We start from the raw sequence: 19,746 nt of genomic DNA, 5'->3' as shown, positions 1-19,746 counted from the left end.
TTTGAACATTCTCCCTGGGGCAGTTCGCACATTCTCCCTGGGGCGGATTGCACATTCTCCCCATGGCAGTTCGCAATTCTCCCTAGGGCTGTTTGCATATTCTCCCTGGGGTGGTTTGCACATTCTCCATGAGGCGGTTTGCACATTCTGCACGGGGTTTGCACATTCTCCCTTGGACGATTTGCATACTCTCCCTGGGATGGTTTGCACATTCTACGTGGGTTTAAACGTTTTCCCTGGGGTGGTATGCACACTCTGCTTGGGTTTGCACATTCAGTGTGGGGTTTGCACATTCTGCCTGGTGTTGTTTGCACATTCTGCGTGGGTTTGCATATTCTCCCTTGGGCAGATTGCACATTCTCCATGGGGCAGTTTGCACATTCTACATGAGTTTTGCACATTCTCCCTGGGATGGTTTACACATTCTCCATGTGGTGTTTGCACATTCCCCCTGCGACTGTTTGTACATTCTTCCTGGGGCTGTACGTACATTCTTCTTGGGATGTTTAGCACATTCTCCATGGAGTGTTTGCACATTCTACATGGAGCAGTTTGCATATTCAACATGGGTTTTTCACATTCTCCCTGGGGTGGTTTGTACATTCTCCCTGGGGCAGTTTCTACAGTCTGCATGGGTTTGCACATTCTCCCTGGGGCAGTTTCTATAGTCTGCATGGGTTTGCACATTCTCCCTGGGGGAGTTTGTACGTTCTGCATGGGTTTGGACATTTTCCAAGTGGTGTTTGCATATTTGCCCTGCGACTGTTTGTACATTCTTCTTGGGACGTTTAGCATATTCTCCATGGAGTGTTTGCACATTCTCCCTGGGGCAGTTTGCACATTTTCTACATGGGTTTGAACATTCTCCCTGGGGCAGTTCGCACATTCTGTGTGGGTTTGAACATACTCCCTGGGGTGGTTTGCACATTCTGCGTGGGCTTTTCACATTCTCCCTGGGGTGGTTTTTACATTCTTCCTGGGGCAGTTTCTACAGTCTGCATGGGTTTGCACATTCTCCCTGGGGCAGTTTGCACATTCTACATGGGTTTTGCACATTCTCCCTGGGGCAGTGTGCACAGTCCGCATGGGTTTGCACATGCTCCCTGGGACGGTTTGCTCATTCTCCCTGGGGCAGTTTGCACATTCTACGTGGGTTTTGCACATTCTCCCTGGGGCAGTTTGCACATTCTGCGTGGGTTTTGCACATTCTCCCTGGGATGGTTTACACATTCTCCCTGGGGCTGATCATACATTCTACATGGGACAGTATGCAACTTTCCCTGGGGCTGTTCGCACATTCTCCCTGGGGCGGTTTGCACATTCTGTGTGGGTTTGAACATACTCCCTGGGGTGGTTTGCACATTCTGCATGGGTTTGAAAATACTCCCTGGGGTGGTTTGCACATTCTCTCTGGGGTGGTTTGCACATTCTCCCTGGGGTGGTTTGCACGTTCTCCATGGGGTGGTTTGCACATTCTCCCTGGGGTGGTTTGCACATTCTCCCTGGGGTGGTTTGCACATTCTCCATGAGGTGGTTTGCACATTCTCCCTGGGGCGGTTTGCACATTCTCCCTGGGGCGGTTTGCACATTCTGCATGGATTTGAACATTCTCCCTGGGGAAGCTTGCACATTCTCCCTGGGGCAGTTCGCACATTCTCCATGGGGTGTTTGCACATTCACCCTGTGACTGTTTGTACATTCTTCCTGGGGGCTGTTCGTACATACTCCTTGGGACGTTTTGCACATTCACCCTGGGGTGGTTTGCACATTCTGCATGGGGTTTGCACATTCTCCCTGGGGTTGTTTGCACATTCTGCGAGGGTTTGAACATTCCCCCTGGGGCGGTTTGCACATTCTGCGTGGGTTTGCACATTCCCCCTGGGGCGGTTTGCACATTCTGCGTGGGTTTGCACATTCTCCCTGGGGTGTTTGCACATTCTGCGTGGGTTTACACATTCTCCATGGGGTGTTTGCACAATCTATGTGGGTTTGCACATTCCCCTTAGGGCGGTTTGCACATTCTACATGGGATTTGCACATTCTGCCGGGCGCTGTTTGCACTTTCTCCATGTGGCGGTTTGCACATTCTGCATGGGTTTGGCACATTTTCCCTGGGTCACTTTGCACATTGTGCAAAACCCACGTACATTCTTCGCATATTCTCCCTGGGGTGGTTTGCACATTCTGCACGGGGTTTGCACACTCTCCCTGGGACGATTTGCACACTCTCCCTGGGACGGTTTGCACATTCTCCCTGGGGCAGTTTGCACATTTTGTACATGGGTTTGAACATTCTCCCTGGGATGGTTTACAAATTCTGTGTGGGTTTGCACATTCTCCCTGTGGCAATTCGCACATTCTCCATGTGCTGTTTGCACATTCTCCCTGGGTCGGTTTGCACATTCTGCATGGGTTTGAACATTCTCCCTGGAGCAGTTCGCACATTCTCCCTGAGGCGGATCGCACATTCTCCCAATGGCAGTTCGCAATTCTCCCTAGGGCTGTTTGCATATTCTCCCTGGGGTGGTTTGCACATTCTCCATGAGGCGGTTTGCACATTCTGCACGGGGTTTGCACATGCTCCCTTGGACGATTTGCATACTCTCCCTGGAATGGTTTGCACATTCTACGTGGGTTTGAACATTCTCCCTGGGGCGGTTTGCACATTCTGCATGGGTTTTAACGTTTTCTCTGGGGTGGTATGCATACTCTGCGTGGGTTTGCACATTCAGTGTGGGGTTTGCACATTCTGCCTGGTGTTGTTTGCACATTCTGCGTAGGTTTGCATATTCTCCCTTGGGCAGATTGCACATTCTCCATGGGGCAGTTTGCACATTCTACATGAGTTTTGCACATTCTCCCTGGGATGGTTTACACATTCTGTGTGGGTTTTGCACATTCTCCCTGAGGCGGTTTGCACATTCTCCATGTGGTGTTTGCACATTCGCCCTGCGACTGTTTGTACATTCTTCCTGGGGCTGTACGTACATTCTTCTTGGGATGTTTAGCTCATTCTCCATGGAGTGTTTGCACATTCTACATGGAGCAGTTTGCATATTCAACATGGGTTTGCACATTCTCCCTGGGGCAGTTTGCATATTCAACATGGGTTTGCACATTCTCCCTGGGGCAGTTTGCATATTCAACATGGGTTTGCACATTCTCCCTGGGGCAGTTTGCATATTCAACATGGGTTTGCACATTCTCCCTGAGGCGGTTTGCATATTCTCCATGTTCTGTTTGCACATTCGCCCTGCAACTGTTTGTACATTTTTCCTGGGGCTGTACGTACATTCTTCTTGGGATGTTTAGCACAATCTCCATGGAGTGTTTGCACATTCTCCCTGGGCAGTTTCTACAGTCTGCATGGGTTTTGCACATTCTCCCTGGGGCAGTTTGCACATTCTGCGAGGGTTTTGCACATTCGCCCTGGGATGGTTTACACATTCTGTGTGGGTTTGCACATTATCCCTGGGGCAGTTTACACATTCTGTGTGGGTTTGCACATTCTCCCTGAGGCGGTTTGCACATTCGCCCTGTGACTGTTTGTACATTCTTCTTGGGATGTTTAGCACATTCTCCATGGAATGTTTGCACATTCTACGTGGGTTTTGCACATTCTCCCTGGGGTGGTTTGCACATTCTCCCTGGGGCAGTTTGTACAGTCTGCATGGGTTTGGACATTTTCCATGTGGTGTTTGCACATTCGTCCTGCGGCTGTTTGTACATTCTTCTTGGGACATTTAGCATATTCTCAATGGAGTGTTTGCACATTCTCCCTGGGGCAGTTTGCACATTTTGTACATGGGTTTTGCACATTCTCCCTGGGGCAGTTTGCACATTCTGCGAGGGTTTTGCACATTCGCCCTGGGATGGTTTACACATTCTGTGTGGGTTTGCACATTATCCCTGGGGCAGTTTACACATTCTGTGTGGGTTTGCACATTCTCCCTGAGGCGGTTTGCACATTCGCCCTGTGACTGTTTGTACATTCTTCTTGGGATGTTTAGCACATTCTCCATGGAGTGTTTGCACATTCTACGTGGGTTTTGCACATTCTCCCTGGGGTGGTTTGCACATTCTCCCTGGGGCAGTTTGTACAGTCTGCATGGGTTTGGACATTTTCCATGTGGTGTTTGCACATTCGTCCTGCGGCTGTTTGTACATTCTTCTTGGGACATTTAGCATATTCTCAATGGAGTGTTTGCACATTCTCCCTGGGGCAGTTTGCACATTTTGTACATGGGTTTTGCACATTCTCCCTGGGATGGTTTACACATTCTGTGTGGGTTTGCACATTATCCCTGGGGCAGTTTACACATTCTGTGTGTGTTTGCACATTATCCCTGTGGCAATTCGCACATTCTCCATGTGGTGTTTGCACATTCGCCCTGTGACTGTTTGTACAGTCGTCTTGGGACATTTAGCATATTCTCAGTGGCGTGTTTGCACATTCTCCCTGGGACAGTTTGCACATTCTACATGGGTTTTGCACATTCTCCCTGGGGCAGCTTGTACATTTTCTGCGTGGGTTTGAACATTCTCCCTAGGGCAGTTCGCACATTCTGCGTGGGTTTGAACATTCTCCCTGGGGCAGTTCGCACATTCTCCCTGGGGCGGATTGCACATTCTCCCCATGGCAGTTCGCAATTCTCCCTAGGGCTGTTTGCATATTCTCCCTGGGGTGGTTTGCACATTCTCCATGAGGCGGTTTGCACATTCTGCACGGGGTTTGCACATTCTCCCTTGGACGATTTGCATACTCTCCCTGGGATGGTTTGCACATTCTACGTGGGTTTAAACGTTTTCCCTGGGGTGGTATGCACACTCTGCTTGGGTTTGCACATTCAGTGTGGGGTTTGCACATTCTGCCTGGTGTTGTTTGCACATTCTGCGTGGGTTTGCATATTCTCCCTTGGGCAGATTGCACATTCTCCATGGGGCAGTTTGCACATTCTACATGAGTTTTGCACATTCTCCCTGGGATGGTTTACACATTCTCCATGTGGTGTTTGCACATTCCCCCTGCGACTGTTTGTACATTCTTCCTGGGGCTGTACGTACATTCTTCTTGGGATGTTTAGCACATTCTCCATGGAGTGTTTGCACATTCTACATGGAGCAGTTTGCATATTCAACATGGGTTTTTCACATTCTCCCTGGGGTGGTTTGTACATTCTCCCTGGGGCAGTTTCTACAGTCTGCATTTGTTTGCACATTCTCCCTGGGGGAGTTTGTACGTTCTGCATGGGTTTGGACATTTTCCAAGTGGTGTTTGCATATTTGCCCTGCGACTGTTTGTACATTCTTCTTGGGACGTTTAGCATATTCTCCATGGAGTGTTTGCACATTCTCCCTGGGGCAGTTTGCACATTTTCTACATGGGTTTGAACATTCTCCCTGGGGCAGTTCGCACATTCTCCCTGGGGCTGTTCGCATATTCTCCCTGGGGTGGTTTGCACATTCTGCGTGGGCTTTTCACATTCTCCCTGAGGTGGTTTTTACATTCTTCCTGGGGCAGTTTCTACAGTCTGCATGGGTTTGCACATTCTCCCTGGGGCAGTTTGCACATTCTACATGGGTTTTGCACATTCTCCCTGGGGCAGTGTGCACAGTCCGCATGGGTTTGCACATGCTCCCTGGGACGGTTTGCTCATTCTCCCTGGGGCAGTTTGCACATTCTACGTGGGTTTTGCACATTCTCCCTGGGGCAGTTTGCACATTCTGCGTGGGTTTTGCACATTCTCCCTGGGATGGTTTACACATTCTCCCTGGGGCTGATCATACATTCTACATGGGACAGTATGCAACTTTCCCTGGGGCTGTTCGCACATTCTCCCTGGGGCGGTTTGCACATTCTGTGTGGGTTTGAACATACTCCCTGGGGTGGTTTGCACATTCTGCATGGGTTTGAAAATACTCCCTGGGGTGGTTTGCACATTCTCTCTGGGGTGGTTTGCACATTCTCCCTGGGGTGGTTTGCACGTTCTCCATGGGGTGGTTTGCACATTCTCCCTGGGGTGGTTTGCACATTCTCCCTGGGGTGGTTTGCACATTCTCCATGGGGTGGTTTGCACATTCTCCATGAGGCGGTTTGCACATTCTCCCCTGGACAAATTGCATACTCTCCCTGGGACAGTTTGCACATTCTACGTGGGTTTGAACATTCTCCCTGGGGCGGTTTGCACATTCTGCGTGGGTTTGAACGTTTTCCCTGGGGTGGTATGCACACTCTGCGTGGGTTTGCACATTCAGTGTGGGGTTTGCACATTCTGCCTGGGGCGGTTTGCACATTCTGCGTGGGTTTGCATATTCTCCCTTGGGCAGATTGCACATTCTCCATGGGGCAGTTTGCACATTCTGCGTGAGTTTTGCACATTCTCCCTGGGATGGTTTACACATTCTGTGTGGGTTTGCACATTCTCCCTGTGGCAGTTTGCACATTCTGCGTGGGTTTTGCACATTCTCCCTGAGGCGGTTTGCATATTCTCCATGTGGTGTTTGCACATTCGCCCTGCAACTGTTTGTACATTTTTCCTGGGGCTGTACGTACATTCTTCTTGGGATGTTTAGCACATTCTCCATGGAGTGTTTGCACATTCCCACTGGGCAGTTTGCACATTCCACATGGGTTTTGCACGTTCTCCCAGGGGTGGTTTGCACAGTCTCCCTGGAGCAGTTTGCACATTCTACGTGGGTTTTGCTTAATCTCCCTTGGGCGGTTTGCACATTCTGTGTGGGTTTGCACATTCTCCCTGGGGCAGTTTGCACATTTTACGTGGGTTTGCACATTCTCCTTGGGGCAGTTTGCACATTCCCCCGGGGCAGTTTGCAAACTCGCCCTGGGACGGTCTGCACATTCTGCATGGGATTTGCACATTCTCCCTGGGGTGGTTTGCACATTCTGTGTGGGTTTGCACATTCTCCCTGGGATGGTTTACACATTCTGTGTGGGTTTGCACATTCTCCCTGGGGCAGTTTGCACATTTTACGTGGGTTTTGCACATTCTCCATGTGGTGTTTGCACATTCGCCCTGCGAATGTTTCTACATTCTTCCTGGGGCTGTACGTGCATTCTTCTTGGGATGTTTAGCACATTCTCCATGGAGTGTTTGCACATTCTCCCTCGGGCAGTTTGCACATTCTACATGGGTTTTGCACATTCTCCCTGGGGCAGTTTGCACATTCTCCCTGGGGCAGTTTGCACATTCTGCATGGGATTTGCACATTCTCCCTGGGGCGGTTTGCACATTCTCCCTGGGGCAGCTTGCACATTTTGTATGTGGGTTTGAACATTCTCCCTAGGGCGGTTTGCACATTCTACGTGGGTTTTGCTCATTCTTCCTGGGGCAGTTTCCACATTTTCCCTGGGATGGTTTGCACATTCTCCCTGGGATGGTTTGCACATTTTCCCTGGGACGGTTTGCACATTTTCCCTGGGACGGTTTGCACATTTTCCCTGGGACGGTTTGCACATTTTCCCTGGGACGGTTTGCACATTCTCCCTGGGACGGTTTGCACATTCTCCCTGGGACGGTTTGCACATTCTCCCTGGGACGGTTTGCACATTCTCCCTGGGACGGTTTGCACATTCTCCCTGGGATGGTTTACACATTTTGTTTGGAGTGATTTGCACATTTTCCCTGGGCAGTTTGCACATTCTGCTACAGTGCTACCCCAAAATCTATTGGCGTCAGGACTGGTTGTGAACTGAACAGGCCAAGGCTCAGTGGTTAGCACTGAGGCCCCACAGCACCGGGGACCTGGGTTTGATTCTGGCTTCGCCCGACTTGATTGAGTGTTTTGAAGAAGCAACAAAGAGGATTGATGTGGGCAGAGCAGTAGACCTGACCTACAGTATATGGACTTTAGTATGGTGTTCAACAAGGTTCCTCATGGGAGCCTGGTTCGCAAGGTCCAAAGGTATACTCTGGGAGGAAACCCCACCCATTGGGAATCCCATCAAGCTGGACTGGCAATGCTCAGTTGCCCAGGAATGTGCAGGCTGGGTTGGTTAACCATGGGACATACAGAGTTACCGGGATAGGATGGGTCTAGGGGGTTGGTGTGGACCTGATGGGCGGAATGGCCTCTCACCACTGTAAGGATTCTATTTGGAGACAGTGCAAACAAGTGTGGCTGCCCTCGAACTTTCTGATATTTGTAATACGACGATCAGAAACAAAAACGTTTGTGGGTTTTTTGTGTCATAAACGTTTATGTATTGTGTCAAATTTACAGTGGCAGCCTCTTGGGATTATGGTCAGTGATTGACCCTCCACAGTAGCAATTTGCAAAATTAAAATTTATCGTCTAACAAGCCAGGAAATCTTCCCCAGCCAGCCTGTCTAGAGATGTTACTCTCAACCTCTGGAACAATCGGGAGGCTTTGTCGTCCAGAAATAGGGACATGACTCCTGTGCCGCGGGAGCAATCTCGAGACCCAGATGATCAAGGAACCCCGGATTACGGAGTGGGGAATTCGCGTCATTTCATCCAGAGCCCCCCCCCCCCCCCCCCCATCATTCAGCCAAATCATATGGAATTGCTTTCTGGTCGGCTTCTCACAGCAGGCAGAGAGTTAACTGAGACACCAGCAAAGTGATGAACGCAGAGGTGAGTTCAATGTACTTATCAGCTGGCCGCTGTACTGCGCAGCCTCTTCACTGCAAAGTTTAACTCCTGAATATGGCTTTGAAACGCATCACATCTTCAATGTTTGTAAAGGAACGCTCGAAATGCCGATGAATCGGGACTACCGCTGAATCTTCAAAATTATGCTTCAGAGCAGGTACGTGTTTTTGGTCTGCTCCCTCTCTCTCCCCCTCTCCCTTTCAGCCTACACACAGTGATAAGACCTCAGACGCAAAAACGTAACCGTGCAGTCGGCCATTTGATGCGTATGTGTGTATATATATCTGTCTCCTTTTATCAGTCCCGTGGGAGGATCACATGCTCTGCCTAATCTGTAACCTGAAAGGGAGAGCAAAATGAAAACCCCCTGCACAGTTTTTAAATCCTGCAGATTAACGAACACGGCTGGTTTAAACTGGGCTGCAATCTTGCAAACCTGTGATATCCTGCACAACCAAAGCAGTACAAGTAAAAGACCCCCTTAAAACAAAATCATGTCGTAGTTTAATTTAATTGTATGCGATCCCCCCCCCCCCCCCCGGTTTTGTTTTGGTGGAGAATGGGAATATTTTAATTCGGGAAATTGATGTGCGCATAGTTTAAGGCACTTTTTTTCGTCAATTTCACGTCTCTCTACCGCCCCTGGTTCCTCCTCTTGTCAGTTTGAAGGGGCCGTAATTTGGCACAAAGAATGGGACATATGTATGTGTGTGTGTGCCTTAATCCGTATGTAAATTACAGCCAATGACGGAGTGTGTAGGATTGGAGCTGGGATTAGCAGGGGCGAATGAGTTGCCGCTTTACTGGGATTAGAGAACAAAGGCTAGTCTGAGCAGAGCCAGCAAAAAAAATCTGCCAAACCTCCTTCAGTGCCTAGTCTGCAATCAGGACAAAAAGACATCCCTTTTTTTTCTGTATCAGAATCACACTCCGGATTGTACATTTAAAAACAAAAGGAAAAAAAAATCCGGATTGGTCTAAAGGAGAAATTAAGGACTTTTTAAAAAAATATATTTTTTTAAAAAAAGAAGGAACTCCTTGTGTATTTGTGTGTATGGTTTTTGAGAGAAAGAAGAGATCAGCGCTGTGGTGGGCCGACTAAATTGAATGGTGTAAGTAACAAACAGAGAAACAAACACGAGCAACTGGTAACAATGTTTCATATTTTTACAGATACATATTGTATCCTGCGGCGACACGTGACTGGCTGGGTCACGCTGCCAGGAGATCAGGCAGTGAGGGTTTTCACTTGTGTTTTGCAGGGGATGGGGGTGGGGGTAGAGAGAGAAGGTTTTCACGGATGCCGCTGTTTTCATTAATCTGGTATTTTTGTGCGCGGCTCTTCTCCCCCCCCCCCCCCTTGTCAGCTCCTGGTAGTTGCAGCGGTCTGCTGCCTGCTCATTAGGCCGAGACTCCTTCACTGCGCCGTGGTCAGCCACTGCCAGTCGCCCTCTTCTCCCTCGCCTTGTCGGTTTGCACGTTCATGCGAGGCCCATTTCCGCAATTTGTGAGTGTTAACGCACACACACACACACACACACACACACCAAAGCGACCCCAGTTCCTCCAGTAACTGCGTTCCCAAGTCTGTCACTGATGCAAAGTGCAGGGTTTCACTTGGATTGTGTCAACTTTGTTATTAATTGTAACTGCAGCATTGAAAGGTTTTCCTTCCTGATTTCAATTCAAGCTTTTGACTTCATTCGTAGTGAATGGGTTGGTTTTATCGCCTTTTGACGGTGATTCTGTACTTTTTCAGTAATTGGGTTTCCAGTGACTAGTTTTCTTTTCAAACTGTGAACTCTAGGGGTCCCTGAAGGTCGTCAGCTTCTGGCTATTTTGTTCTTGTTGAGGTGATTGTTATTTTCAGTGCTACATCTTTAAAGCAACAGTTTTTAGCAGTGATAGAGCATTCAGTGTGCACAAACCTGCCCTGGCTACTAGTTCTTGTACTCCTGGCATGTGCAAGGTATCTCAATATTTCTAGTTTGTCTCTGAAAGTGTGCCAGTAATTGCAATATTTACAGAAGGATGGGAGTAATCCATAGTTACGAGGGATCTCCATGTCAGTAATAAATTAGCACGGGGGTGCCCCTTAATATTCACTCCTACGGAATCATAATTTCCATCTGACCAGTCACAAAACTACTAATTTGTGCCCAGATGCAAATTGTAAAGGATTTGTAAAGGAAATGTCTTTTAATATAATGCCTTTTTATGGCTGAAAAGGAAATAGGAGCAGAAATGGACCGTTCAGTTCCTTTGGGAGAAAGTGAGGATATCAGCAGGTCAGGCAGCATCCGATGAGCAGGAGAGTCGATATTTCTGGCATAAACCCTTCGTCAGGAATGTGGATTGGGGGTGGGGGTGGGGGAGAAGGAGGCTGAGAGTAACTGGGATGGTGGGGCTGGGGGAAGGTAGCTGGGAAGGTGATAGGTAGATGCGGGAAGTGGAGGAAGATCATCTGCATCTCCACCCTTGAACCCTACCCCTCCAACTGCAATAAAGATAGAATCCCCAGTCCTCACCTTCCACCCCACCAATCTTCAGATTCAGTGCATTATCCTCTGCTATTGCTTGGTCTACACCTCCCCACCAACCCATGCTCCATTCCTGGCACCTTCCCTTGGCAAGAGGTGCAAAACTTGCACCCACACCTCTCCTCTCCCCTCCATCCAAGGTCCTGAAGGATCCTTCCACATCTGACAGAGATTTTCCTGCACATGCAAGCACCTCACCTACTGTGTCCATTGCTGTCGATGTAATCTCCTTTACATTGGGGTGACAGGACATCAACTTGCAGAATGTTTCAGGGAACATCTCTGGGACACACGCACCAAACAGCCCCGCCACCTTGTGGCCGACCACTTCAACTCCTCCTCCGCCAAGGATATGCAAGTCCTAGGCCTCCTCCACCAACAGATCCTAGCCACCCGATGCCTGGAGGAGGAACACCTCATCTTCTGCCTCGGGACCCTCCACCCACACGGCATCAATATTGATTTCACCAGTTTCCTCATCTCCCCTCCCATAAACTCATCCCAGATCTAACCTTCAGTTTGGCACCACCCTCTTGACCTGTCCTACTTGTCCATCTTCCTTCCTACCTATCCATTCCACACTCCCATCCAACTTATCACCACCCCTTCCCACCCGGCATCTATCTATCGCCTTCCCACCTACCTTGCCCCCAGGCCCACCATCACTCTCCCATTTATCTCTCAGCCCCCTTTCCCTCCCCTACTTCCCTGACATACATGCACATTCTTGATGAAGGAGTTATGGTCAAAACGTTGATTCTCCTGCTCTTTGGCTGCTACCTGACCTGTTGTGCTTTTCCAGTGCCACACTCTTCCATTCAGTTCCTTCAGTCTGCTTCATCATTCAACCAGACAATAGTTAATCCTCACTTTGGTACCAGTTTCCCATACAGTGTCCTTTGACATGTTTAATACTTAGAGACCTATCGCTCTCTATCTTGAACAACATCTTGGAGGAGCACACAGAAGGTGGAGGAATTAGTGGGAATGATGGTGTTGAACATACTCAATGATTTTGTCTCCACTGCACTCGGGCAAAGAATTCCTAAGAGAAAAGAAATACATCCTCATCTCAGGCCTTAATGGACTAACTCTAAGTCAATTCCTGCAATTCAAAATTCTCAACTCCACCCCAGCCCACCCCGATAGGAAATTTCTGTCCTGCCTCTACCCTTTCAAGTTTGTGAAGATTGTATTTTTCACTAAAGTCTTACCTCATTCTTCTAAACTCTAGAGAGAACAGGAGGCTCTCAAGTCCTTCACAGCCTCCAATGTACATTGTGAAGGGTTGTCACAGGTATTATGTAAGAAACACAGCAACAAATGTGTGCAAACACCCACAATCATCAATGACAGCAGATCATTTAGAATCATAGAATCCTTACACTGTGGAAGCAGGCCATTTGGCTAATCAACTCCACACCAATCCTCTGAAGAGTAGCCCACCCTATCCCTGTAACCGTACATTTCCCATGGCTAATCCATTGAGCCTGCACGCCCCTGAACACTGGGCAATTTAAGCCAATCCAACTAACCTGCATATCTTTGGACTGTGGGGGGAAACCAGAGCACCCAGAGGGAACCCACGCAGACAAGGCGAGAGCGTGTAAACTCAGCACACACAGTTGCCCAAGGGTGAAATCGAACCCAAGTCCCTGGTGCTGAGAGGCAGCAATGCTAACCACTGAGCCTTTGTGCTTGATTTGTTGATGTTGGCGGAGGGATAAACAATGACCAGGACATCAGAGAGAGCTCCACTATTCTTGGAAATGCAATGAGATTATTTACATCTGCTTTAGAGGACCTTGGTTTGACTTGTCCTCTGAAACATGCCACCCCCTTGCACCATAGCACCCTCAAAGAGCATCAACCTCAACGTTGTGTTTAAGTTTTGAATACACAGTCTACTGACTCAGGGGAAAGTGCTGATCCATGAGCCATAGCAAATATCTCGTTTTGTAAGAAGATGCAGGATTCTTGTTAATGCCTTGTCAAGGATAAATGTGAACCTGTCATGTAATTGTAATGCAGTAAGTGGATGCTGGATCTGGTCATTATACCCTTGCATTCCTTGATATAGAATCACTACTTGAAGCACTTTTCAGTTCTACAGACCCTCCTCTCACCTGGTGCACATTTTCAGTTTCTCGAGGTGAATTTAATGTAGCAGTTACAATATTTTGTCAAAAGACTTGTGATTAAGCCCCCATTATGTAACATGGTGTGATGCTCTTTTTAAAAATTCCCATTAGCCATAGGAAATGCAGGATTACAGGGATAGGGTAGGGTCGTGGGTCTGGTTGGGATGCTCTTCAGAGGATCGGTGTGGACTCAGTGGCCTGAATGGCCTACTTCCACACTGTAGGGATTCTAGGTTCTATTTGTGTTCTTTAATTTCTCCACCATCAGTATCATAGCGTTCACTGGTACTGAAGGAAGGTGGTGATAAAGAAAGGCATTAAGCCCAGAATTACAAATCTACTGTTTAACCATTAATTAATTTTAATATATCCTGTTAATGTTCTCTTTGAGATTCTCTTTTTTTTTGAGTCTGAAGAGCCGAGGTTGGTTCCTTAAAGCTCTTCACTGTTTGACCTCTGGATATTTGTTAACCCTCTAATGTCAGGTTAACCAGAACTGCTCCTGGTTCTCCAGGTACAACCTGACCAGGTCACTGCCCAGCTTCAGCATGATCCTGGGAGATTTAAACTGATCTGACAGTCGCCTGTTTGTGTCCTATTTATTGCCACATAACATTATTTGGATTGGGTGGATGACGAGTCAAGAGACTCAGTCTTGGCAAGGCACAGGAGATTGAGTCACTTTCCGATTTATGTGTTGATAAGACCAGCCCAGTTTACAAACTGAATAACGATGGAGTCATACAGCATGGAAACAGACCGTTCGGTCCAACTCATCCATGCTGACCAGCGGTCCCAAACCGATGTGAAGTGACCTGCATTCTGGAGAGTCAGCACTGTGCTGTCAAACTCGCACAATTCTTCCTGAAGTTATCCTAGTGCCAGGTTTCCAATTTTAGAATTGCCCGCATTGCACAGAGGATTTAGAGCTGCCAATTTATATTGGCTGAACTTAATCAAAAGTTGACTTTTCTGGTCTCTGAATTTTATGCAGAAGGTGAAGATGGTGTCGGAGACAGAAGCACGAAATTTAATCACTTTTGTTTTCTTAACAAAACAAAAGACAGGAGATTGTGCCATTTTTGGCCGAGATGCTTAGTTAATGGCCTGAATGAGCTGCCTACAAAAGCCACTGTTGGCTGCAGGGGCAGCAAGGTGAAAAGGATCTCCAGCCAGCAAAACAGTTTCAATGTCAATCTCAACAACTGGTGGGACAGTCTCACGGGACCAAATGGACTAGTGCTGCTCTTATTTCATGTGTTTATGATCATAAATTTGTAAACCTTCCCTTCTCCACAATCTGCTGCAGTATAACTTTATCTCATTCTCAAGTCGTGTAGTTTTCAGTGTAAGTCACCTGGCGTGTATTTTTTTTCTCTGGTACCTTCAATTATTTCACCTCTTTCCCAGAGCACTGGCGGGGGGTGGGGGTGGGGGGGGAAGAGGGGGGTACGGTACCTCTTTAAAAGGTGGATAGCAGACCCACAACTGTGTGAAAGTGGTTAGATTGACAGCTAACCCTCCAGTCTGATGTTTTTAATATGCTCATTCATTGTAGAAATACCTTTACTGAGTTGAGCATTTCCTTCTTTCTTGTTGGGCAAACACTTGGTTTTTATCACTTTTGACCTGGTGTTGTTGAATCTTCAAGTCCTGGTCCTTTATAAAACACAAATTGTGGTGTCAGCAGAGAGTTAGAGATTGGATTTGTGTTTTGCTATTTTGGTGGTGTAATGATAGAATGAGTTATGTGCAGATAAAAAGATCAGTCTCTGAGAGATTAAAGACCGTAGTTACATTGTTCAAATACCACGAGATTAGTTTCCTAGGTGATGAATACTGGTTGCCATGGGCACAAAGGGTCCTGGAATTAGGATTGCGATTTTTCACCCTTGTCACGCAACTCTGTGTGTGTGTGTGTGTGTGTGTGTGTGTGTGTGTGTGTCAGGCTCTCTCTCGGGCTTTGGGAGAAGGAACCAGGGTAAGTGACATTGCTTCACAGAATCTGCACTGCATCACAAGATAGTTCCAGACTATGAAATGCTCTGCTTGATGACACAACAGCAGCACCTTCCTGCTTGTAGTCTCAAAGTCTTAATCCCACACCAATGCTGTTCTTTTATACCTTATCTCAAAGACTCGACTTCTGTATGTGTGTGTGTGTGTGTGTGTGTGTGAGAGAAACACTTTTTTTTGATGTTTGCAGAAGCACTTCAGGCCTGCTGATGTTTATTGATTATTGTGCAAGTCATTTCCATGTGTTGTTTGGCACAAAGGTTGGGTTCTCTTTGCTTTTGAAAAGCTTGTGATACTTTCATAAGTTGACATGAGTTTGTATTTTGCCACCACATCTGGAGGTCCTGCTCACTGCTGTCTGCTCTGTTGGGTGTTGTACCATTTTGCTGATAGGAATCACAGCATCTGCAGAATCTTATCAGGACCTGGAGTTGAAGCTTTCCTTAGACAGGTTGTTCTGCTGTAACGCGTGTTTTGTTAATGCAAATGCGCTGTAACACTCTTGATGAATTGGGGCCAGTGTTTCTAAAAGGGGAACTTTTAAAGCTTGTATTCATTATAACACTATTCTGACACCATTAGTTTAAATGGTGCTTCTATTAGGCCATTTTCTTATAACACGGGGATGTATGAGAATGGAAATACCACACTACAGCAGAACCGACTCTGTTGCCTAATTGTGCCTTGTATTGCTGCAGAACCGAGTGATGATTTGAATTGCACCCCCCCCCCCCCCCCCCACCCCTGATTATACAGGAATGATCTTTATTTGGCAGCAGCTGTGGGGAGAAATCGGAGTTAATGGTTTGAGTCCAGTGGCCCTTCCGGTCACTGGACTGGAAAATTTAACTGATTGATGTCAATAGATACTGCCCGAGCCGCTGAGCTGCTCCCATAATTTTGGGGTTTTGTAACTGATTTTCAGCATCTATAGGTTTAATGAGTTTTATTTGGCTGTTGTCTGATGTCACTGATAAGAATGATTGCCATTCAAAGAAGGAGAGATATTTGTACAGTTTAGTTAATAAACTGGTCTTTTACGCTCAATAATGTAAAAAGTACCTTTTTCCCTCCAGTTTTGCTGCCTTCAAATTGCGGGGCTGACTTTTCAATAATGAAGTGTTGTTGTTGTTGTAAAATCTTGATTTCAGTCTTTCCCCCTGCTTTCCGTCTTGATAATCTGGTGTTAGTTACCGCTGTGATGGTCTGAGATTGGTCTGAAACAGATTGCCCTTTGCTAGGGACTAATTGCTCAGTTAAATCAATTCATTTCCTTCTGCAGTCTTAAATCATTTTCTGTTCCAAGTTTCATGCTCAGAATGGAATATCTGAAACTTCCCATCAAAAATATGAATCTACAATCGACACTTGTATGATTGGGGCTGTGGAGTGCGCAGTGGTGGTGAGGGAGATGTGTAACAAAGTGATATGGCTTTGAAAATGTCGCAAAGAAAGTAGTTAAATGTAAGATTGTTACCTTTTTAGGTCTTGTTGAGGGTGCAAAAGCAGACTCTGATGTGTTGGTATTCAAGGTTATGGCCAGCACTGGTGAGGTTCTGTAAAACTTATTCTCAGCTGCTGCACATCATTTGACTTGAAGAATCCTTCTTAGCCAACATTTATCCTGTAGTTTAATGCCGCTATCTGACTAAACTAGAGCTACAACTACCATATAGTGTTTCTATGTGCAACACATTAATATGGGACACTTTAGGAAGGTACAATATCCTGATTTATTTATAAGATAGTGTGTATGGGGCACTAATACTATCGCTTTACACCAGTAAACATTGCTGTCAAAATCATTGTCATAAATCGAACTTTCAGTTTTCTAAGTTTGAGAAATTACCCCTTTTGCTCCGAGATGATGTGATCATGATTTTAAACTGCTAATGGTTGTGTTAATGAAATAGTAGGGGGGTTACTATGAACTGAATAAGCTACGTGTGTGCCCATTTTGAATGTCTGGTTCCATTTTACCTAATGGACAGATTTGTCTGGAAAGCTGTCAACTGGTGAATCATTGCAGCTGTACAGCTGTGAGTCCTGCTACCAATTCTGGGATTGGTTGACTTTATTCAGATATAAAGAAATGAAGCACTGTTGACTTTTTTTTTAAATGACTGCTTCCTCTGGATGTTCCTGATTTCAGAAAAGAATTAAGGGTTTAAAGAAAAGGTCTCCAAAGCCTGTTGATCAGTTAGAAGACTTGATTCTGACCTCCTGCCTGAGGGTGGTGACTTTGTTAGATTGAATACGTAACACCAATATCGCATGTTTTACAAGAAGACAAAACATGCTCAATCCAACAGTAACTAAAACAACTTCCATATTTCTTCCAAGGTAGTCCTTATGAAGGGTAAATGACCTACCGCTGACATTTCCCATATGTGTTTATATAATTCTTCACATTTGTTTTATTATACTGTAATTGTGTTGTGACAATATAGATTCTGTAGTTTCAAAATTCTGATTTGAGTCTGGTAAATGGTACTCTGGGATGAATAGGGAGGGTAGTATGAAAATATGTCTAATCCAGTAAACCGATTACTGCAAGTAGGATAATTGTTAATCCTTGAATCGTGTGTCACGACTATGATGGGAGGAATACGCTGGTGATCAAGCCTCACCACTCCAATTGTCGCACCAATAATATAAAAGTTTCGATTCAAACACCAAAATGGCCAACTGTTTCTCTTTTGTACTGTTATTCAGAATAAAAGGGACTTTCGCCAGCCTTCTTTAATGATCTCAAAATCATCCATTTATTATAAAAGCACGCACACTCTTAAGTGGAAAAACTGGATAATATCTAAGCTGTAATCTGGAATTAGAGCTATATCCCAAGGCAGACACAACTCAAAAGGCAACAGAGTCTCTGCAGAGATTTTGTTTTAAATGCAAAAAAACAAAGATCCTTACTTGGCCAATGATCTGGAAAGATAGAAGTTGATGGTTTCTCAAGGTCCAACATGTTTCTTGTTGATTAAAATCAAATTTCTATGGGACACTGGTGGTTGATCTTCCAAACAAGACTTCATGCTGGATTCCAGTGTTTGACTAGTGTTCAACATTCGTTTTTTATAAGACAGTCAATATGCTGAAGGACAGAAGTTTTCTGGTTTCCTGAACCAGATACAAGTTAATCCAAGATGGTGGACGGGAAAAATTTCTGGCTGTCACAGCTGCTGCTCTTTTTTTTTGAGGTATTTTAGATGCTGGAAGTGATTTCCTCGAATTGCAGGAGCAACAATAACTGTTTCATGTGCTGTTGCATTGTTTTGGAACTTTGGGGAAAAAAGTCAAAACAACACAGTTTTAAAAGGCAGAAGAACAGACAAAGGAAGCACATGGTGAGGGCAGTGCAGGAGAGAGAGAGAGAGATAACCTGCACAGATACTGCCTTAGATGTTTGAATTCGTGTATCGCTGGACATCGGCGTGCATCTGGGAAAATGGTCGAACAGTGAAATTCACAACTGATCTTGGAGGAACTGTTGGGCAAAGTTCACAGCACAGAATCAGATAAGTTAATTGTTGTTTGAAGTGTGGCCTACAGAGAATCTGCAGTAGTGAGGAGAGTAGGTTCTTTCTTAATTGTTTTTGGAGAGAAGTCTCTTGATTAAACTTAAAATATAAGCTATAACTATTAATTTAACCCGGTGCAGGGTTTGTAGAGGAATAGACGGTGTTATTTTCTGGGTCTGTAGATTGTGAAGGAGCAAAAATGGCCTTTAGTGCAGTGATATGTACTTCTTGTCAGATGTGGGAGTTTAAAGAGAGTTTAAGGGTTACTGCGGATTATATCTGCCATAAATGTTGCTGGCTGCGAATCTTATCAGATCGAGTGGATCGGTTGGAGAGACAGTTAGAAGCAATGAGGAATTTGCAACAGTATCAGTATGTGATGGATGGCAGTTACAGGAAGGGGGGGGAAGTCTCAGAGACAGCCATATAGATGGGTTAACTCCAGGAAAGGTAAGAGAGGTAGGCAGCTAGTACAGTAGTCTTTTGTGGATATACCCATTTCAAACAGGTGTGCTGTTTTGGAAAATGTATGGGGTGATGGATTCTCAGGGGAACGTAGCACGAACAGCCAAGTTTCTGGTATTGAGACTGGCTCAAATGCAACGAGGGGTACATCTGGTTCCAAGAGATCAATTGTGTTAGGGGATTCTCTAGTTCGAGGTACAGACAGATGTTTCTGTGGCCAGCAATGAAAAAGCAGAATGGTGTGTTGTTTCCCTGGTGCCAGGATCAAGGATGTCTCAGAGAGGGTGCAGAATGTTCTCACGGGGGAGAGGGGCCAGCAGGAGGTCATTGGTTCCAATGTGGACAATGACATAGGAAGGGAAAAGGTTGAGATTCTGAAGGGAGATTCTGAAGGAAGAGTTAGGCAGGAATTTAAAAAGGAGG

At 46.2% G+C, this 19,746-nt stretch overlaps 1 protein-coding gene across 10 annotated transcripts in view; it reads left to right on the top strand.

The window, feature by feature from the left end:
* Window positions 1-8,589: 8,589 nt before the first annotated feature.
* Window positions 8,590-19,746, top strand: part of gtf2ird1 (GTF2I repeat domain containing 1) — a 209,625-nt gene continuing 198,468 nt past the window's right edge. For 6 of the 10 annotated variants that reach the window (XR_011963290.1, XM_072589415.1, XM_072589409.1 and 3 more), the window contains exon 1: window positions 10,103-10,141. Coding sequence is in view for 6 of the 10 variants with exons in the window: in XM_072589415.1 (XP_072445516.1) it covers window positions 10,118-10,141 (24 nt within the window). In the remaining 4 variants the exon portion in view is untranslated. The other 4 variants (XM_072589413.1, XM_072589410.1, XM_072589411.1 and 1 more) reach the window with 4 other exon arrangements.

The sequence above is a fragment of the Chiloscyllium punctatum genome, chromosome 19, assembly GCF_047496795.1.
Source record: "Chiloscyllium punctatum isolate Juve2018m chromosome 19, sChiPun1.3, whole genome shotgun sequence".
NCBI lineage: Eukaryota > Metazoa > Chordata > Chondrichthyes > Orectolobiformes > Hemiscylliidae > Chiloscyllium > Chiloscyllium punctatum.
This window is presented reverse-complemented; position numbering and strand designations above follow the sequence as displayed.